The sequence below is a fragment of the Coregonus lavaretus genome, assembly GCF_964263955.1.
Source record: "Coregonus lavaretus genome assembly, chromosome: 23".
NCBI classification, from domain to species: domain Eukaryota; kingdom Metazoa; phylum Chordata; class Actinopteri; order Salmoniformes; family Salmonidae; genus Coregonus; species Coregonus lavaretus.
Window position 1 is genome coordinate 35,802,329 of NC_140010.1, and position 23,109 is coordinate 35,825,437.

The following is a 23,109-nucleotide window of genomic DNA, read 5'->3' on the forward strand; positions in this document are numbered from 1 at the left end:
GCCAGAATCAGGAAATGGGGGAGGATGGCAGTGGGAATGCTGTTGATGAGCTACGTACTCTGGCAGATTCCCTCAGCAGAGGGACAAGATCCTACAGACCTCCAAGACATCCCAGACTTCCCCACCATTGATTTCTCTACCCTTGGCTGGTCCCCCTAACAGAAATTGGAAACCAAAACAGTTGAATAAGGAAAATGGCATACTGACAATAGTGAAAAGCATAGGAACAAGACAAAGAAGAGAAACAGACAGGATTAGAATGTCCATTCCTGCACAAACAAGAACCATGACTGAAGTACAGAAAGGGATCGCTATTAAGGAACGAGGGTCAGATGACTATTGGTGTGGGTGGAACCATCACCGGGATTTTAAGGAAGTCACATGGGGTAACTGTGATATCAAGATAATAAAAGAAGAAGATAGGTGGATCATTGTCACGATCGTCGGGAACAGAGGAGGACCAAGGCGCAGCGTTGAAGGCAAACATACTCTTTATTAGTGAATAACCGAACAAAACAACAAAAACGATAACGTGACGTCCACGGTCTAAACACAAACCACACTGGAACAAGATCCCACAACCACTGTGGGAAAACAGCCTGTCTAAATATGGTTCCCAATCAGAGACAACCAGCAACAGCTGACACTCGTTGCCTCTGATTGGGAACCACTCTGGCCAACCTAGAAATACAACTACTAGAAAAACAAATGAAACTCACACCCTGGCTCAACATACAAGTGTCCCCAGAGCCAGGGCGTGACAGTACCCCCCCCTAAAGGCGCGGACTCCGACCGCGCCAACTAAATACCACAGGGGAGGGACCGGGTGGGCACTCCGCCCTGGCGGCGGATCCGGCTCCGGGCCTGATCCCCACTCCCTCTCCAACCCCCCAAAGTACCCCTGGTCCGGTCTGGCCCCGCTGGCCGGAGCTGGACTGCACACTGGTGGAGCGGATTGCTCTAGCTCCGGCGTGAAGCAGCTGACCGGTGCCGGACCAGGCACCGGTGGAACAGGCACGGGCCGTGCCGGACTGACGACGCACACCACTGGCTTGGTGTGGGGAACAGGCACGGGCCGTGCCGGACTGACGACGCACACCACTGGCTTGATGTGGGGAGCAGGAGCGGGCCGGACCGGGCTGGCGACGCGCACCATTGGCTTGGTGCGGGGAGCAGGGGCGGGCCGGACCGGGCTGGCGACGCGCACCATTGGCTTGGTGCGGGGAGCAGGAGCGGGCCGGACCGGGCTGGCGACGCGCACCATTGGCCTGGTGCGGGGAGCAGGAACAGGCCGGGCTGGCGACGCGCACCATAGGCTTGGTGCGGGGGGCAGGAGCGGGCCGGACCGGGCTGGCGACGCGCACCATTGGCCTGGTGCGGGGAGCAGGAACAGGCCGGGCCGGGCTGGCGACGCGCACCATAGGCTTGGTGCGGGGAGCAGGAACAGGCCGGGCCGAGCTGGCGACGAGCACCATTGGCTTGGTGCGGGGAGCAGGAACAGGACGGGCCGGGCTGGCGACGCGCACCATTGGCTTGGTGCGGGGAGCAGGAACAGGACGGGCCGGGCTGGCGACGCGCACCATTGGCTTGGTGCGGGGAGCAGGCACAGACCGGACCGTACTGGGGACACACACCACAGGCCCTACGCAGGGATCTGGAACGGGCCGGACCGGACTGGTAACACACCCCAGTACCTCTCGCCGTGCCTCTACACCTTCCTTCCCCTCTTTGACCAGTGGCCCCCGTAACCTGGCGGCCTCCTCTGCCAACCCGCTGGGCCGCTCTATCGCGGTCTCCTGCTGCCCCGTCGTCCACGGCGTTAGCCCCCCCCTAAAAAATTTCTGGGCTTCTCTCCTACCCGTGGACCAGGTCTCCATACTTTTCGCCAGCCTTTCGCCCTTCTGCTTCCACGTCAAGCCCCTCTCTTGCTCACCCGGCTTGACCCAGTCGAGGAGGCTCTGGATATCCGCCAGAGATTTCCCTGGCGATGGCTCCTGGACCCGCTGCTTGGTCCAGTTCTGGTGGGATCTTCTGTCACGATCGTCGGGAACAGAGGAGGACCAAGGCGCAGCGTTGAAGGCAAACATACTCTTTATTAGTGAATAACCGAACAAAACAACATAAACGATAACGTGACGTCCACGGTCTAAACACAAACCACACTGGAACAAGATCCCACAACCACTGTGGGAAAACAGCCTGTCTAAATATGGTTCCCAATCAGAGACAACCAGCAACAGCTGACACTCGTTGCCTCTGATTGGGAACCACTCTGGCCAACCTAGAAATACAACTACTAGAAAAACAAATGAAACTCACACCCTGGCTCAACATACAAGTGTCCCCAGAGCCAGGGCGTGACAATCATAGACATAAGAACAACAGCCCAAGACCGAGATAAACAATATGATGTATTAATTACAAGCTCGATATTCCCAGGGGGCAATGCTGCTGAAGTAGTTCATCCCTGGGAACGTAAACCGGCCCCCTTACCTATTTGGGCCCCAACAGACTTAGAAGAAGGGGTATGGAAGGAGGCGTAAGACACAATATACTACATTAAAACTGAAGAAAGAAAATTGTCTAGTGTGCACTTCCTCTCCTTTAAAATAATTGATAGTAGTACAAAATCCCCACAGCTACCAGGACTGTGCTAAGTTTAACCACAACTTCTGTCATCTAAAAGACGGAAGAGACCGTGTTGCCTAACAGAATGTATAAACAATTTTATAATCTAACAGGGTGGGGGGAGAAGTGTAAGCAATTAGATGTTAGAATAGAAATCAGGAAAATGGAAGCACCGGAGAAATATCAAATAGACTATGAGCAGAAGTATGAGTGCTACAACAAAACAATCGGGGTGTATAATTTGGGAGAGTTCAAGGGAAAATGTGAAACTACATGGCACCTGGATAAGAATATCCTTTGGAATACAGACACCCCCCAAAGGAAAATCTATCATGCAGCAGGGTCAAGTACTGGAGTAATAATTACCCCTGAAGAATGCGAGTATCAGACACTGGCATTACCGTGGACTGCTCTTTATGAGGATCAGTCGTTGGCCATGGCAGATTTCTTCTAGGTCTGTCAAGGACAACTCAGGGAAACATTACCAAAAAGATGGAAAGGGCCAGAGTACAGCTAATACAACAAGTTGTAATAGCTGACTGGGAAGCTTTAAAGGTTGATACGCAAGATACCAAATTAAAAAGATCAAAGAGGGCATATCAAGCCGATCCCAATGTAAAGATAGATGCTATAGGCCAACCCCGGGGAATTCCTGATGAATTTAAAGCTAGAAGTGAAGTTAAATCAGGATTTGAATCAATACTCATTTGGATAACTCCCAATAATAACTTAGAATGGATCAATTACATCTATTACAATCAGCAAAGGTTCATAAATTATACTGACTCAGCATTGACAGCTCTGGGAGAACAAGTACAGGCAACAAGTAGGATGACAAGGCAGAATATGCAGGCTTTAGATTGGCTCCTAGCAGAAAAAGGTGGAGCCTGTGTTATGCTGCACTTTTATTCCAAACAATACTGCCCCAGGTGGAACATTCACTGAGGCAATGATCAAGCTTAAAGGATTAAGACAAGAAGTCACGAACAATGCTGGGCATGACACACATGCCTGGGACTGGCTGGACTTAACTCTGGGAAAATGGGGAGCAATGTTCACAAAAATGGCAATCATGATAGGCATAGCACTGGTGGTAATGGGAGTAGTATGTTGAAATCCCTTTTGATGAAAACCACAGTAAAACAGATGACTGTCACAACTGTGAAAACCGGAACAGACTGGGAAATTGAATTATTTCCAGGATAAGTATTACCCGTCCAAGGACAACCATGACACTACAAAAACGCTAATGGGAAGCCCTGCAACATTAATGGAGAACCACTGGATTGCCCTTCTGAGAATCCTGAACGTCTTTATGGTGTTGTCCCTGGAGGTGGATGGGCGTGTCATGACTACCAAGAACAAAAACTGGTGAAAACAGGACTTGAAGATATTAATCTCCCAGACTTATATCCTGTTCCATACTACATTAGTGATGATAAGGACCCAAGACTGGTGTCTGAATTGGGATAACTAAGTATACACAGATGAAGCATTAATGAAGAAAAGTGGGTGAGGCAACATTTAAATGGATAAATAAAGTTAGGCCTCCCTCATCTATTGCCTAAGTAGTATGTGTATGTAACTTAGGGGTTTCCGGTTACGAGTGTCCACGGACCAGGCTCTTAATTCCCTAAACAGGTTCTGATTAGGTTCAGAAGAAGGTTGTTAGGGAGAAAACCGCAAGGAAGAGCACACATTACTGGAACTTGTAAAACATAAGGGATGATATTATAAGGGATTTATTATTTCATATATTGCTTATGAATTACAATTGCAAGATAACTGCCTTGTATAGATATTATGGTTAAAACAAACCTGCAATATTTGTATGTATTTTAATGTGTTAGGATACTAACACTTATATTGTTTGAGTAGAAACACTTATGTTGTTTTGGGATATTATGAAAAAGAAACCTTTGTATTGTTTTGAAATGTGTGGGCAAATATTTGAAACTTTTTCAACGCAAAGAGTCAAAACAACCATAGGCCGAGGAGAGTAGTTCACGTCCCTCTTGGGTGACACAACCCTCTCTGAAACAAGTCCCGCCTGTTTCACCCTTCAAGATCACAGGAACTGTAACATTTCTCTCTTCTTTATGGCATAGCTACTGGTGATGGGGAAACAAAGCTTCCTGAAGCATTGAGCATTTCCAGTCAATTGTGTCGGTAATAAGTTCATTACTCGAGGCTTTGATCAACACGTTCTACACTAGTGGCACCTGCTGGTCAAAAGAATTTAGAACAGCCAAATTATTATAGACGACGTTGCACACGGCGTAGTGCGTACGCAGGGTAGCCTTATTGTCTTCTACTGAAACCAATAAGGTGGTTGTTCGACAAAACCAAGCTTCGGACGTCATTAATCATGTGCTTCTGATAAAGTGACACAAGCATCGGCACACTTTTTAGAAGCAAACTGTTTAGAGATTTCGGCGCATGCCTCGGAGCTCCGGTATCAATCATAACATCACTTGCTACAACAGGCTTTCAGAATTGGCCATCATAGGAGAAAAGTATTTGAAACCTTTTTAGTGCAAAGAGTCAAAACAACCGCAGACCTGAAGAGTAGGACACGCCCCTCTTGAGACACACCCCTCTATGGAACATGTCCGGCCTGTGTCATGCTTTAACCTCTGAAATAAGTCACGCCTGTTTAACCCTTCATGATCACAGGAACAGTGCTATTGCTCGCTTTTCTATGGCATAGCTACAGCAGGCCTTCAAATTCTTCTCTGTATGGTTCCAATTCCTCTGTATCATTGGAACTTTCAACTCGGGAGAAGGCTGCCCATGAATTGGATGCTGAAGAACAAGAGCAAGATCATAGGAGTAGGTGTGCGGCCTTGTGTTGAACTGCAGATAAGACTCTTTCACACAGAGGTCCTGCTACAACGCCCTATTCGCCCATTAATGTTACTTTTACTATAGTGACATTGGTATTAAATAGAATACAGTATATGGATAGCTACCCAACTGGGACAGATAACGTGGAAATGGATGGGCTAAACACACCAAGGAAACCTCCAAACATCATAACAAAAGAGGCACTTGAGTGAAGCCCGCAGGGCAAGACATGGAGAAGGAGCAATGAAGAGGAGATGAAAAAGGCCAGAACACTACCTTCTCTGTACGCTTCCAATTCCTCTGCATCGTTACAACATCCCTTCAGCACCAGCCAATCTCGTACGGTACCAACTTCTGTGCACTTGTTCCAAGTTCCCTACCGGCCAATCTTCTCTGTTTGGTTCCAATTTCTCTGTTTCTCGATGTGTGAGGAAAATATGGAGCGCTTCACGAATTTGCATGTCATCCTTTCGCAGGGGCCATGCTAATCTTCTCTGTATCAATCCAATTTTAGTATATGTGCTGCCGAAGCGAGCACAAGTAACTGGACCAGTACGACCCTTTTATCCAGGGCCGCCTGGGGAAATGTTGCCGGCTCACGGTAGGCTACGATACCCACATCTCCAAACCTGCGTCACCCTTCAAGATCATAGGAACCTTGCCGTTGCTCTCTTCTCTATTGTATAGCTATAGCAGGCCATCAGAGTTGGACATCACAGGAAGCAAGTATTTGAAACTTTTTCAGCACAAAGAGTCAAAACAATCATAGGCCGAGGAGAGTAGTTCACGTCCCTCTTGGGGGACACAACCCTTTCTGAAACAACTCCCGCCTGTTTCACCCTTCAAGATCACAGGAACTGTGACATTTCTCTCTTCTCTATGGCATGGCTACTGGTGATGGGGAAACAAAGCTTCCTGAAGCATTGAGCATTTCCAGTCAATTGTGTCGATAATAAGTTCATTACTCGAGGCTTTGATCAACACGTTCTACACTAGTGGCACCTGCTGGTCAAAATAATTTAGAACAGCCAAATTATTATAGACGACGTTGCACACGGCGTAGCGCGTACGCAGGGTAGCCTTATTGTCTTCTACTGAAACCAATAAGGTGGTTGTTCGACAAAACCAAGCTTCGGATGTCATTAATCATGTGCTTCTGATAAAGTGACACAAGCATCGGCACACTTTTTAAAAGCAAACTGTTTTGCGATTTCGGCGCATGCCTCGGAGCTCCGGTATCAATCATAACATCACTAGCTACAACAGGCCTTCAGAATTGGCCATCATAGGAGGCAAGTAATTGAAACCTTTTTAGTGCAAAGAGTCAAAACAACCGTAGGCCTGAAGAGTAGGACACGCCCCTCTTGAGACACACCCCTCTATGGAACATGTCCGGCCTGTGTCATGCTTTAACCTCTGAAATAAGTCACGCCTGTTTAACCCTTCATGATCACAGGAACTGTGCTATTGCTCGCTTTTCTATGGCATAGCTACAGCAGGCCTTCAAATTCTTCTCTGTATGGTTCCAATTCCTCTGTATCGTTGGAACTTTCAACTCTGGAGAAGGCTGCCCATGAATTGGATGCTGAAGAACAACCTTCACAGAGCAAGATCATAGGAGTAGGTGTGCGGCCTTGTGTTGAACAGCAGGTAAGACTCTTTCACACAGAGGTCCTGCTACCACGCCCTATTAGCCCAGTAATGATACTTTTAGTATAGTGACATTGGTATTAAATAGAATACAGTATATGGATAGCTACCCAACTGGGACAGAGAACTTGAGTGGAGCCCGCAGGGCAAGACATTGAGAAGGAGCAATGAAGAGGAGATGAAAAAGGCCAGAACACTACCTTCTCTGTACGCTTCCAATTCCTCTGCATCGCTACAACATCCCTTCAGCACCAGCCAATCTCGTACGGTACCAACTTCTATGCACTTGTTCCTTCAATTGTTTTTACAGATTTAAAGAATAACCTTGTCAATAGCCTATTTAATTTAATCGGATTCACAGTCAAAATAAACAACTACATCTGATAATCCTGAATTTGCCTATGTGTCGCAGGGATGAATTTATGGACAGATGAATTCAATGACATCGATACTAACAGTGGGCGAATAGCATAGCACAAAATGGAGTGATGGCCAATAGCCTATTGCTTTGACAGTGCGTTTGCATTGAGGTGCGGCAGCGCAAGAGGCGCTTATTAGAGACAGGTTTCAATTTTTTTGCTAATTTGCCTAGTTAATTGTTTAATTCCAGCATTCAATTCCAGCCTTTTAATAAATTTTCTTAGTTTCCTGCACTAATGTGTTATAATTTACACACTGTGTCACGTTTCTTTTATCTCAGTATGCCTGTTTTCCTTGGAATAATTATTTTTCTCTTTGACTGTGCATTTTCGTCAGTTCGTATTTTCTAAGGGTCTGTACCGAAGTTGTTAACTGTTTTGGGGGATTGCGATTTGGCTAGCAGTTCTTGCTGGCGATAAAAACGGATGATTGCCATAATTTTTTCCAGTAATTACTGAATTATTTGATGTAACAAATCATACATTAAACCTCGTAAATAATTCATGGTAATTAATGGTAAGCTCGTAAACAATTCATTTAGACTTGGCGTTTATATGAAACAGGCGTTTATTTGTTGAAATGTGCCGCTGTCCAGCTATTAAAATGGACAGGCGGCTATCTGAGACTGCATTTACATTAATTTAAGTTTTATGGTATATGCATTACAATTTGCTCTATGAAGTCCTTGGTAGCGTTAGCACTGTATTTACAGTAATGGCTTCCAACCCATCTTGTGATGCATTAACACACGAATATGAATACCACAAATGTTTCTGGACACTTCTCCCACAATAGGAAGCAAAATAGGAAGTTCCTTTGCATCTCATTACATTTGAGTCATTTAGCACAGGGTTTCCCAAACTCGGTCCTGTGGCCCCCTCTGGGTGCACGTTTTGTTTTTTGCCCTAGCACAAAACATCTGATTCAAATAACCAACATCATCAAGCTTTGATTCTTTTAATCAGCTGTGTAGTGCTAGGGGGAAAAAAACAAACGTGCATCCAGGGGGGGCCCCAGGACCAAGTTTGGGAAGCCCTGATTTAGCAGACGCTCTTATCCAGGCTCTGTCGCAGCCAGCCGCGACCGGGAGACTCATGGGCGGCGCACAATTGGCCCAGCGTCGTCTAGGGTAGGGGAGGGAATGGCCGGCAGGGATGTAGCTCAGTTAATAGAGCATGGCGTTTGCAACGCCAGGGTTGTGGGTTCGATTCCCACGGGGGGCCAGTATAAAAAAAAAAAAAGATATGTATTCACTGACTGTAAGTCGCTCTGGATAAGAGCGTCTGCTAAATGACTAAAATGTAAATGTAAAAATGACTAACATGAGTTTAAAAGGGCATCTCGACAGATATTGTTTTACCTAGTCGACTACGGAATTTGAACCAACAACCTTTCACTTACCGGCCCAAATCTCTTGAATGTTATGCTACCTGCAACTAACTGCTAAGCTATTCCACTCTTTCCCAAATTGCATGGCACCATACATCCTACTGTAAGGTGAAATGGTGGTGTAATGAATTCACAATAAAGTTATACACTATGTAAATTCTGTTGTCTCAACTTCCTGCAAGAAGTCTCAGGACAGCAGCTGGAAATGATGACATCAGCATCTGCCTGTAAAGGAAACATAGAATTTAAGGCCAGCCAGCCCAGTATATTTCAGATAGCATGACAACTTTCCTTTGCATACAGAGAGGCGGGAGCTGGATGCTGGGAAGAAAACACTCTTAGAAACCATAAAGAACACATGGACATACCACCCCAACCTTATTACCAATGAAATGCACCCCTGCCCTCACTGAGACAAGATCTATTTTAGTCCATGGGTTGCCAACCTTTTCTTTCTTTAATCTACTTCATACAACCAAACTCAAATGCCTACATATGTTGATATTGGTATTTTAATGATACAGGAAGGGAGAGTGAGCTTGTCTGAGGTGGTCAGCGAACCCAGAACCTTCAGGAACGGAGTCCTGCACACTACCAATTACTCCATAAATGCTATCTCCCTTGGGGGAGTTAATACTGAATACGTGCTTATCATATGAATACCGACCTGCCGAATTAGAATAATCTGTATAAGTACCACTTCAGAGTAGAGGCACCCCCCGCCCCCACAACGCTGCGCGTGGGACACCCACACCACTCAAATCATAGCCAAATGCAAAAAATGTTGCCTAATAATGATATTGGTAGAAGACTGCGTCAGTAGGAATCGTAGGCTGTACACCGTTATGGGTGCTTGGTAATTGGCTGCTCTTCACTAACTAACTAGTTTAATAAGTTTTAATGTACAATCAGAACCTTGCATATATTAAGCGCATGTGCACATATGTGAATGTCAGGTCGCTGCAGTATATTTAAAATAAACATAGGAAAACACTTCATTTATAACAACACTGGATGCATTGCCCAATTGTGTTTTGGTTCTCAAAACTATTTGCACATTCTTATTACAGCTTTATAATGAAAATCTGTTCACAGCAAAGATCACTTGTGAAAGCAACAGAAAATGAGTGGACATCACTTTCATATCTGTAATGAGTATTTTTAGCCCCCTGATCCAAGTTTGGATTTGTGTAAACACTCTTTTTAATGCTGCCATGGTTCATTCTTTCATGAACAGAGCAAATGTTGTGGTGCATGCCTAGCATACAAATACTCACTTTGACCTGCTCCCCTGAAACAAATGGAGGCCGACATATTACTTCATGCCTGGCCATCAGGTCCTGAAGACCATAGAGCTGAAGGACCCCTCACAGCTGCTGCAGGATGGGGACCAATTTCAGGCAGGCATTGACGACAATGGAAGTTCAGGAGGGGAAAAATATTAAATTAGGCTTAGTATGCACAACAACACAGTCCAATTTGGATGACAGAATAATCATTGCACAACAAATATTGAATTCAGTAATGTAGCTTTGGATAAGTTTCAGCAATGAGATGACATATCTAAATCATAACACTGCCCCGCACACACATACTCAATTATTAGCCACAACCCTGCATCACAGCTCAACCACGGTCCTGAACCTGCCACAGCAGAGGAAACCAGCTCAACCTCAGTCTATGATTTGGGGCCTTAAGGAACATCCACACCAAATCACTTGCACTCAAATGTTTCATGTTCAAACATACTGCACAATATTCATTTCACAGAAAGTGTAATTGTTGTGTCTAACAGCATTACACATTGAAATCTAAGTTACTGTATGACTGTAGGATCATCATTTAGGACTTACCATGCAAATTAGCACTTGGTACTCTAAATCCGCCATATCTGCTACTACTAGGGCCTCCTTGTCCACCTCCCCAGTGCAAAGGAAATGGTAGCACCAATCACTTAAGAATATTGGTGCTGGTCCCCCTTGGGCAAGGCTGGTGGCCAAGATCTCCCCTGCAGTTCTAATATGTCAACAGAAAAGTGTTATACTTCATATGCTGCTTCTAAGTACATCCGTGGAAACACTAACAACAATTCATTCTGCAAAACAAGCATACTTAAATAGTCCTTGTCCCAGTCGAGCAATGAGTACTTAGGACTTTTCATTTGACATCTTAGTCATTTAGCAGACGCTCTCATCCAGAGCGACTTACAGTTAGTGAGTGCATACATTATTTTCTTATTTTTCATACTGGCCCCCCGTGGGAATCGAACCCACAACCCTGGCATTGCAAACACCATGCTCTACCAACTGAGCTACATCCCCGCCGGCCAGTATCAGTCAAAAGTTTGGACACACCTACTCATTGTGGGGTATACAGAAGATAGCCCTATTTGGAAAAGACCAAGTCCATATTATGGCAAGAACAGCTCAAATAAGCAAAGAAAAACGACAGTCATTACTTTAAGACATGAAGGTCAGTCAATATGGAACATTTCAAGAACTTTGAAAGTTTCTTCAAGTGCAGTCGCAAAAACCATCAAGCGCTATGATGAAACTGGCTCTAATGAGGACCGCCAGAGGATAAGTTCATTAGAGTTACCAGCCTCAGAAATTGCAGCCCAAATAAATAAGTAACAGACACATCTCAACATCAACTGTTCAGAGGAGACTGTGTGAATCAGGCCTTCATGGTCGAATTGCTGCAAAGAAACCACTACTAAATGACACCAATAATAAGAAGAGACTTGTTTGGGCCAAGAAACATGAGCAATGGACATTAGACCGGTGAAAATTTGTCCTTTGGTCTGGAGTCCAAATTGGAGATGTTTGGTTCCAACCACGGTGCCTTTGTGAGACGCGGTGTGGGTGAACGGATGATCTCTGCATGTGTATTTCCCACAGTAAAGCATGGAGGAGGAGGTGTTATGGTGTGGGAGTGCTTTGCTGGTGACACTGTCTGTGATTTATTTAGAATTCAACCAGCATGGCTACCACAGCATTCTGCAGCAAAAGCCATCCCATCTGGTTTGGGCTTAATGGGACTATCATTTGTTTTTCAACAGGCTGTGTAAGGGCTATTTTACCAAGAAGGAGAGTGATGGACTGCTGCATCAGATGGCCTGGCCTCCACAATCCCCCAACCTCAACCCAATTGAGATGGTTTGGGATGAGTCAGACCGCAGAGTGAAGGAAAAGCAGCCAATAAGTGCTCAGCATGTGTGGGAACTCCTTCAAGACTGTTGGAAAAGCATTCCAGGTGAAGCTGGTTGAGAGAATGCCAAGAGTGTGCAAAGCTGTCATCAAGGCAAAGGTTGGCTATTTGTAGAATCTCAAATATAAAACATATTTTGATTTGTTGAACACTTTTTTGTTTACTATATGATTCCATATGTGTTATTTCATAGTTTTGATGTCTTCACTATTATTCTACAATGTAAAAAATAGTGAAAATAAAGAAAAAGCCTTGAATGAGTAGGTGTGTCCAAACTTTTGACTGGTAGTGTATATATGTGTATATACAGTGGGGAAAAAAAGTATTTAGTCAGCCACCAATTGTGCAAGTTCTCCCACTTAAAAAGATGAGAGAGGCCTGTAATTTTCATCATAGGTACACGTCAACTATGACAGACAAAATTAGATTTTTTTTTCCAGAAAATCACATTGTAGGATTTTTTATGATTTGATTTGCAAATTATGGTGGAAAATAAGTATTTGGTCAATAACAAAAGTTTCTCAATACTTTGTTATATACCCTTTGTTGGCAATGACACAGGTCAAACGTTTTCTGTAAGTCTTCACAAGGTTTTCACACACTGTTGCTGGTATTTTGGCCCATTCCTCCATGCAGATCTCCTCTAGAGCAGTGATGTTTTGGGGCTGTTGCTGGGCAACACGGACTTTCAACTCCCTCCAAAGATTTTCTATGGGGTTGAGATCTGGAGACTGGCTAGGCCACTCCAGGACCTTGAAATGCTTCTTACGAAGCCACTCCTTCGTTGCCCGGGCGGTGTGTTTGGGATCATTGTCATGCTGAAAGACCCAGCCACGTTTCATCTTCAATGCCCTTGCTGATGGAAGGAGGTTTTCACTCAAAATCTCACGATACATGGCCCCATTCATTCTTTCCTTTACACGGATCAGTCGTCCTGGTCCCTTTGCAGAAAAACAGCCCCAAAGCATGATGTTTCCACCCCCATGCTTCACAGTAGGTATGGAGTGGGGCGGCAGGTAGCTTAGTGGTTAAGAGCATTGTGCCAGTAACCGAAAGGTCGCTGGTTCTAATCCCCAAGCCGACTAGGCCGATTAGGCGTCTGCTAAATGACGTAAATGTAAATGTGTTTTTTGGATGCAACTCAGCATTCTTTGTCCTCCAAACACGACGAGTTGAGTTTTTACCAACAAGTTCTATTTTGGTTTCATCTGACCATATGACATTCTCCCAATCCTCTTCTGGATCATCCAAATGCATTCTAGCAAACTTCAGACGGGCCTAGACATGTACTGGCTTAAGCAGGGGGACACGTCTGGCACTGCAGGATTTGAGTCCCTGGCGGCGTAGTGTGTTACTGATGGTAGGCTTTGTTACTTTGGTTCCAGCTCTCTGCAGGTCATTCACTAGGTCCCCCCGTGTGGTTCTGGGATTTTTGCTCACTGTTCTTGTGATCATTTTGACCCCACGGGGTGAGATCTTGCGTGGAGCCCCAGATCGAGGGAGATTATCAGTGGTCTTGTATATCTTCCATTTCCTAATAATTGCTCCCACAGTTGATTTCTTCAAACCAAGCTGCTTACCTATTGCAGATTCAGTCTTCCCAGCCTGGTGCAGGTCTACAATTTTATTTCTGGTGTCCTTTGACAGCTCTTTGGTCTTGGCCATAGTGGAGTTTGGAGTGTGACTGTTTGAGGTTGTGGACAGGTGTCTTTTATACTGATGACAAGTTCAAACAGGTGCCATTAATACAGGTAACGAGTGGAGGACAGAGGAGCCTCTTAAAGAAGAAGTTACAGGTCTGTGAGAGCCAGAAATCTTGCTTGTTTGTAGGTGACCAAATACTTATTTTCCACCATAATTTGCAAATAAATTCATTAAAAATCCTACAATGTGATTTTCTGGATTTTTTTCCCTCAATTTGTCTGTCAAAGTAGACGTGTACCTATGATGAAAATTACAGGCCTCTCTCATCTTTTTAAGTGGGAGAACTTGCACAATTGGTGGCTGACTAAATACTTTTTTCCCCCACTGTATATATATATTGGATAAAATATTTGCTAAATCATTGTATGATATTATTTTTAAAGAAACTTAATTTTTTGTTATTACTCTAATGTTGTACATGGCAAGTAAACGTTTTTTGAAAGCTTTGTACCTTATCCAGGTTCATTTCACTGGGCATAGGGGCGACCATGACTGCTGAACAGAATGGGGTGCTGGCCAAAGAGAGGGGGGTGCTGGCCGAAGAGAGGGGTTGATGTTCACCTCCTTCATCATTTTCCTTCAATTCGCAAGAGGCTGAATGTATCTCACTGGAGAAAGCATCCGAGCGAGCAAAATAGCGCCCCTGGATGTGTAGGCCATCTATCTGATTCTGTCTGGTCCAAAAGAGTATGACATTGTTGCCGCCCGTAGCATTGAATGCAAAGGAAGCCAGCGAGCATTTGGACTACCTTGATAAAAAATGTAATAATAACAGCCAATCAGTGTTGAGCTAAACTGAGTGAGCCAATAGTCCTGGCGCACCAAAACAAAAGTGTCAAGGGAAGCCAGTTTGTATTTGGCTTTACTCCAATCATATCACATCGAGAGCATACGTCATTGACAGAAACTCGTTTTGCATCTTGTTGTGTTGTTGGTCTCCGGTGGCTAGCTAGCTAGCTAAAATTGGCCCTTTCCTAAATTAGCCATGGAGGAGATTTGGACTTTACTTAATTCTCTGTGTAGCTAGATGTAGAAGACTAATGTTAACTAGCTAACGTTGCCCATGAAAGGCAGTTTGGCTAGCGAGCAAGCATTTTAGCCAGGTAGCCTAGGACAACAAAAAATGAAAGCGTGTACTGTATGACAGAGTGATCGTCAACATGAAAGAGAGGAGGATGGCATTGGCGTTTCTCTACAAGTAGGGTGAGTCTATGTGTTTTTTCTACTTGTACACACACACATACACACACACACACACACACACACACACACACACACACACACACACACACACACACACACACACACACACACACACACACAAACAGAAATCAGAACCATGGACAGCCACATCATATTTAGCTTACATTGATTGGACTAAATTGTTTTTGGTATCATTTAGTTGTCATTGTATTAGACTAAGCATAGGTGATTTGATGATGTTGTAATGTTGAAGTTGAAATGGTGCTGGAATAGTGGAGGCAGCTCCTGTTTTCTTTGCGACCTGCAGTAACTCTCCGTGGTTCTAAATCAATAGTTGTTTAGTTGTCCGAAAACTTTGGAAACATTAACTTGCTTGACCATGCTGTAGGTCATGTAACCGTTTGTTACATGCAATACGCTTTGTGGACTTCACCGGACAGAGGTTGCTCTCTGGTTTTGTGATGAAACAAAGGTGTGGTTGAATTTATTCTGCCACTGTGTCTTCTTATTGTCTCGGCCTTAGGCCTATATATCACGGTCGCAAGGCATATGAACTAACAGGTTATAGAGCGAACAACGCAATTATCACAAAACATAGGTTGTAATATGACATTTATTCTGTCTTGGCTTCCTCAGTGATTTTACCCACGCACCGCTACTGCCTATTATTGTAATTGCAATCTTGAAGACATGCCATATGATTTGGCGAGCCAAAAACAATTAAACAACTTCCTTAATGGCAGTAGTTTTTCTGCAAGCTGTGCATACAGACCCTAATGCATGAAAAATAAGACTTGAAATTATGAATTTTGTTAGTGTTAACCATATAACACTTATAAGCACACTGTATAATCATGCAAGTCTAGAGACTCAACTACTGTATGTTTAAGTGGCGTATTCATCAATGGCAAATTTATGACGAGCGCAGATGTTTAGTTAATATTCCAACAATATACTGTATGTCAAGTCTGAAATGTCTACCTCTACGATCGTGGTGGTGTGGCACGATGTTATGTGCACTGTCGTGCTGAGTGATTAGCGCGTTTTGTAGGTTGAATGCTGTAACAACACAGAATAAAACAATTAATAAATGTCCCATGATGGTAGTGACTGCCCATTACTGCTTATCACTTATGAACCATCATTTATTCACATTACTTTACTTGAATAAATTATTTCAGTTGTGTAAATTACATTGGTTTAATTTATGACTTTTTTTATTTTTATTCCAAGTCATCATCTCATCTCTGTGGAGCTGCTGCCTATACTGTCTGACAAAACCACTATTTTAGTAGTTCTTCAAAGTAAATCAGGCATACTTTTATGACTGCTGAATACCAACTATCAATCACTTAGATCATGTATTTTCAGGTAGATACCTCCTGAATGCATTCTTCTGTCTCTTCTTGTGCTCTCTGTGTCTGACCGACACTAACCTAATGTAGCATGCGTAAAAAGAAACACAGACTGGACAAGTAGGCGCGCAATGGATTATGGTCATTGTAGTTAGTTACCATGTTTTCTGCGCTAAACTAGGTAGAATATTGGCCTGTTGGAAACTACAACATCGCACAGTTCGGGCTTGATCTGATTTATCTCTAGAAAAACTGGGCAATGTGTGCGTTGAGCTCACAAAAAAAAATAAGGAATTCTTAAAGTTAAACCAATATTGTCAATTTAAAAATGAAAAAATAACTGCAATTTCAGTTAAACGCTCAGCACTAGTGCACTGCCATTACAGTTTCTGTTGGCACTCAAATCGCTACATACTTTCACACAGAAACTTGCATTATATTGAAAATAGAAATAGCTATTAATTTGTAAAATCTCTCAATTAATAGGAATTATTGGTGGTTACTTACCAGAACTTTTACTTTTAGATATGCTGTGTTTCAAACAATACTGTGATCATAGGTAAGAGACACAACATGATTAAATGTAATCATGAACAATGACATTTAACTAAAGTACAATCATGACAAAAAATGTACCAACCATGCAACTCTTCATTCCCAACCATAGTAGGCTCTTCACTGACACAATCAAGGTCAGGTTCTGCACTCTCCTATCAAATAAACTAATACATTTTGTATTAAGTGACGTGTTTCAATTTGAATCAATAATCGATCCCCACAGTGGAGGTGTCATAATACCCATAAAACCTAGCGGTCAAACAGGGAAATGGTTCCAATCGTTTTTATACCATTCGTTTTTCCAATAGGGGATCTTAGAAACACTTAAAATAAGGGCTGTGTTTCGTGTAGGCTTACCCTTGCCTGACGTTTTGATAACCATGTAAATCTCTCTCGGACAAGGTGACTTTTATCAATATATTCGGTTCTATTTACTCTCAGATTCGAAAATGCTAATTAGCATCAAAGTAAACATCATGCAAGACTACAAATCCCTGCAAGCTCTTGCACGTCATCTCTAGCGGACACCAATTTAAAACATGCACAAGACAGTTCACAGAATTATCAATTTAAAGACATTTAGCCAATTTATTATTTACTACATTTAGCTAACATTAGATAGTTAATCCAGAGATTCTTACCTTCACCTTGATTCAGCAGTCTCGGACCAATCATCATGGCATTTGTAGTTCTTTTTGATAGCCACATTAGCATTGGTAAATACACACAAATATATTAATAAAAGTCCTAGAGAGACTTACACGGTTATCAAAACTTCACGCCAGGGTAAGCATATATGAAACACAGCCGTTATCTTATGTCTTTCTAAAAAAAACTATGGGAAAAATGAATGGTGGAAAAGCAATTGGAACCATTTCCCCGTTTGACCTCTAGGTTTTATGGGTATTATGACTCATACTGTGGTACTCTATGCAGTCATGAACCAATTCAAACCTGAAAAGAAATCAAGGTGGCCATATTGCATATTCTTATTCAAACATAACTTACAAGTCTTACATAACTTACATCATATGAGACATTACAGGCTTCGATGTGGAGTTCAAGTAACTGTAATGGCATAGACACTCCACAGCTCTTGCAGATCGACATGCGCATTTTCGAAAATGCAGGCACTTCATGGGACAGTCGAGAGGTATCAATCTCCTCTTGTAAAGGAACAAGGTACAGAATGGGCTTGCCATTGGTTGTGGCACTCTTCAACATCCTCACTATGTAGCCCTCTGGCTCATTGGGAACAACAGAGAGCTTCCGCTCTTCGCTACCTCCTATACATGGACAAAAGAGGAAGGTATAAACACTTGTGAATTAAGATAGCATGAACATTATTTCCTCTATTTCAAATACTCATGTTATGTTGAAAAATTGTGCAACTAGTTTGGCACCATGCACTTGAAAGCAATACAGGTCTGCAACCTACAGATTAACATCAAAGTAGACTGTGGGACAACCCCAAACCAGAAATCTCTCTCACTCAACTGAGTATTTGCAAATATAGTCAGGCTGCCATGGCCCGCCCTATGCGGTCATGACCGCAATACATGTAATAGGATTTTGATTTCCCATGATTTTATAATAGCAGTCTCTACACTGGCCATTAGCCTTGCATATATACCTAACCTACACCAATGTCAACACTACCTGTGGCTTTGTAGCAAATCCAGCCGCCTGACAAGTCCTTAATCTTGGGGTACTGCTCGTCAAGTACTCTGACAATATGAATAGATGTAAATATATTCCACATTTTCAAATGTTCATTCCACTAATATAATATACATAGCAGGTTAGTTGTGAACTACAACAGTTATAATACAATTTGAAACTAGTTGAGATTGTATCAAGCCAAACGGTTATCCTGGACATTTTAAATTGCAAGTGATGGAAGGCACTTGAATTACAATAGCATGTAATCCAGATGTGTTTTGTCATACCAATTAAGTAACAAAATACCTGTAAAAAAAAACACATTCACCTCTTCATGGCATCCTTCCTCAGCCATCGTGATTGTTCTCTTTCCCAGTCCCGCTTCAAGTAGTTGAATCTCCTGAGATCTTTTAGGAGTTCGGTCTGTTGGTTGAGGGAGTTTATTATCAGGCGTACATATCTGGCAGCAATGGCAGCAGCAACCTTTGTTGATGCAGTGGGGTGTCTCTTCCCTCGAATACTCTCCCTGTGAAAGTTACCTGGAAACGATCTGAGTTAAGATAAAACAGAAAAAAAAGATTAGTAAAGATCACGGCATTATTTTCCATTCCCCCTCCCCCAATCAGACACCTGGGAGCATGCTTGGAACAGGTGGTGGGCACCTTTGAGCTCAAGGGTTCTGTGCTCTAGACTCAGATATCAGTAATAGAAGATTGTGGGCAACACTCTGTTTGCATAATCCTCCTTTAAAAGTTAAAACACATACAAACATGACGATTAGCTAGATCTGGTATCATCTAGGCATGAGAAATTTCACACTCACTAATTAGCCATATTTTATTTAAACATTACATTTTGAAAACATATAATAACAATAATAATAATAATGTATTTAACTTGTATAGTGCTTTTCATTACAAAAAAATATCTCAAAGCACATAAAAAGCAAAAAAAACAACACATTTCAATTGAGATGGTAGAGATGGAGGTTCAATGTCTCTATTTGGCTTTGGATGAAAGCCTGATAGTTGAGGCAGTTTGGATTGGAATTTTATATTGCCATAAGTCAATAAGTATTCTAAACTTTTGTTCTGACAAGCCTAAAAAAGTTCAGGAGTAAAAATGTGTTTAACAAGTCAAATGGACTTACTCTGTGTGCAATAATAGTTTTTAACACGATTTTTGAATGACTACTTCATCTCTGTACCCGACACATTCAATTATCTGTAAGGTCCCTCAGACGAGCAGTGAATACACAATACTAACCTGATAGAGTGAAAAGAAGGAAGCCTGTGCAGAATATTTGTTTCTCCAAAATATGCATCCTGTTTGCAACAAAGCACTAAAGTAATACTGCAAAAAATGTGGCAAACCAATTAACTTTTTGTCCTGAATACACAGTGTTATGTTTGGGGCAAATCCAATCCAACACATTACTGAGTACCACTCTCCATATTGTCAAGCATAGTGGTGGCTGCATCATGTTATGGCTATGCTTGTTATCGTCAAGGACTGGGGAGTTTTTCAGGATAAAAAATAAACAGAATGGAGCTAAGCACAGGCAAAATCCTAGAGGAAAACCTGGTTCAGTCTGCTTTCCAGCAGACACTGGGAAATGAATTCACATTTCAGCAGGACAATAACCTAAAACCTAAGGCCAAATATACGCTGGAGTTGCTCACCAAGAAGACAGTGAATGTTCCTGAGTGGCCGAGTTACAGTATTGACTGAAAACTGCTTTAAAATCTATGGCAAGGCCTGAAAATGGTTGTCTAGCAATGATCAACATCCAATTTGACAGAGCTTGAAGAATTTAAAAAAGAACAATGGGCAAATATTGCACAATCCAGGTGTGGAAAGGTCTTAGAGACTTATCCAGAAAGACTCACAGCTGTAATCGCTGCCAAAGGTGATTCTAACATGTATTGACTCAGGGGGTTGAATACGTATCTAATTAAGATATATTAGCATTTTATTTTTTATATATATATATATATATATATATATTTTTTTTTTTACAAATGTTTGAATTTTTCTTCCATTTTGACACTACAGAGTATTTTGTGTAGATAGTTGACAAAAAAAAGATAATTAAATCCATTTTAATCCAACTTTGTAACACAACAAAATGTGTGAAAGTCAAGGGGTGTGAATACTTTCTGAAGGCACTAGCTAACGTTACATAACATGATCTTATAAAGAATATGATCACATAATTTCACTGCCACCTGCAGAAGCAAACTTTTTTTAGAACACTTCTTCTGCTTCTTCTTCTTTACATTTGTATTGGCAGATCACAAATCGTTCAATACACCTTGTAACTCTTCTGCAGTAAAATCTCATAAACCCAAGTACTTCTCTGCAGCTGCCACCACAACATCTATTTTCTGTGATTTATGTTCCATTTCTGCGGTACAGTTGATCTTACATTTGTTTTGGCAGATCACAATCGAGAGATGCATACACCACCACCCGCTGTACTGGAAGGCATCCTGGGAGGATGGGACACTATCGTTCAATAACTCTTCTGCAGTAAAATCTCGTACACCCAAGTACTTCTCTGCAGCTGCCACCACAACATCTATTTTCTGTGATTTATGTTCCATTTCTGCGGTACAGTTGATAACCATGGCTATGAATGCTAAGAAACCAATCTTACTGAAGCACGTTATTCCTATCATTCTCTATTGGCCTCGGCCTACTCATAAGGAGCCTCTTAGGATCCCTCACCCTGGACCCATCTTCCTCTACTACTCTCTTAACTGCCTCATCATATGACACCTTCTGTACTACTCTGATCCTGGCAACCTCAACATGCCTTTCTCTCACCGGACAATTCTGATCTCCAGCACCATGGGTACCCCTACAGTGAACACATACAACGTTTTTGTCCCTAGGCACGTGGTGCGTAGCGCCCCCTTCCTCTGGACGGAAGAATGTCAAAAAATCATCACGGGTCCACTTCTAGTTCCTTTCACCGACTCAACAGTCCCCAAACTTCCCTTATGGAAAAACCACATGAATTTCACATGTGAACACGTGATCTTGTGTGAGCTCATGTAATCACATGTGATTTAATGTTATAACATGTGACAACATATGACAACATGTGAAGTAACTTGTGATAACATAAAACTACACGTGACATGTGAGCACATATGAGAACATGATCTCATGTGAAATTTATGTTCAATAAATGTGACAACATGGGGATGCAAAATTTCAACATGTGAAAACACAATCTCGTGACAAAAATGTGACAACATGGGGATGCAAAATTTTAACATGTGATACCATGACACTACACGTGACAACATTTGAGCATGTGAAAACCCAGGTGTCAAATGTCATATTTTACTTTGAAAGGCATAATTTACATGAATTGAGTTTAAACAGTCATGGTCCCCTGGAAGTTGTCTAGTTGCGGTGAAAATATAACTAGTTATTGTGTTTTTATATTTAAATTCAGGTGTTTGTGGAGCGTATGCTGATTAATCAGGACTCCACCTCACTTGGGATTTCAATGCAGAACTTCTTGGTTACTACCTGAAGATCCTGCTGCGCCACCAGGTCTGTGGACATAATGGAGATTGGCAAGAATACATTTCTGCACTTTGCCTAAAGTGGCAGTAAAAATAAAGTAAATGTATACAACAACTTGAAGGTGTTATTTCCATAAAATGACAGTATGCTGCTTTATTCTGATTTAAATTACTGTAAAATGTTATTTGTGACCACCATTGGGATTTGAACTCATAACTTCCTGGTCACTACCAACCTGAAGTGTATTGCTACAGTGCAGCTACACCACCAGATCTGTGAGCATGAAAGAGATATGGCCACAGACTTATCGGCAAGAATGCATTTCTGCACTTTGCTAAAAGCTGCCCAGAATCAAGTAAATTACTGTCAAATTATCACCACCAACGTAAAACTAGCAGTGCGCAAAGACACTTGACCTAGAGCAAACATTATTCCTTCTGGGATTTGAACTTGCAAACAATGGTTCTGTGGTGCCACCAGGTTCTTAATATTAACGCAACATGTAAAGTATTGGTCCCATGTTTCATGAGCTAAAATAAAAGATCCCTTACATTTTCCAGATGCACAAAAAGCTCATTTCTCTCAAATGTTGTGCACAAATTTGTTTACATCCCTGTCAGTGAGCATTTCTCCTTTAACCAGATAATCCATCCACCTGACAGGTGTGCCATATCAAGAAGCTGATTAAACAGCATGATCATTACACACGTGCACTTTGTGCTGGGGACAATAAAAGGCCACTCTAAAATGTGCAGTTTTGTCACAACACAATGCCACAGATGTCTCAAGTTTTGAGTGAGCGTGCAATTGGCATGCTGACTGAGGGAATGTCCACCAGAGCTGTTGCCAGATAACTGAATGTTCATTTCTCTACCATAAGCCGCTTCCAATGTTGTTTTAGAGAATTTGTCAGTACGTCCAACCGGCCTCACAACCGCAG

The 23,109-nt window shown here is 42.5% G+C and overlaps 1 protein-coding gene across 1 annotated transcript; it reads right to left on the minus strand.

Moving 5' to 3' along the window:
• Positions 1–8,028: 8,028 nt before the first annotated feature.
• On the minus strand, positions 8,029–22,208 carry LOC311150498 (uncharacterized protein; the record flags this gene model as incomplete). The annotated part of the gene is made up of 7 exons (XM_084187992.1): positions 8,029–9,159; positions 10,212–10,310; positions 17,991–18,250; positions 18,624–18,691; positions 18,955–19,176; positions 21,456–21,550; positions 22,173–22,208. 6 exons carry the CDS (start codon positions 22,206–22,208, stop codon positions 10,302–10,304), a joined length of 690 nt encoding a protein of 229 aa, XP_084044118.1. The 3' UTR covers positions 8,029–9,159; positions 10,212–10,301.
• Between the last annotated feature and the right edge of the window lie 901 nt (positions 22,209–23,109).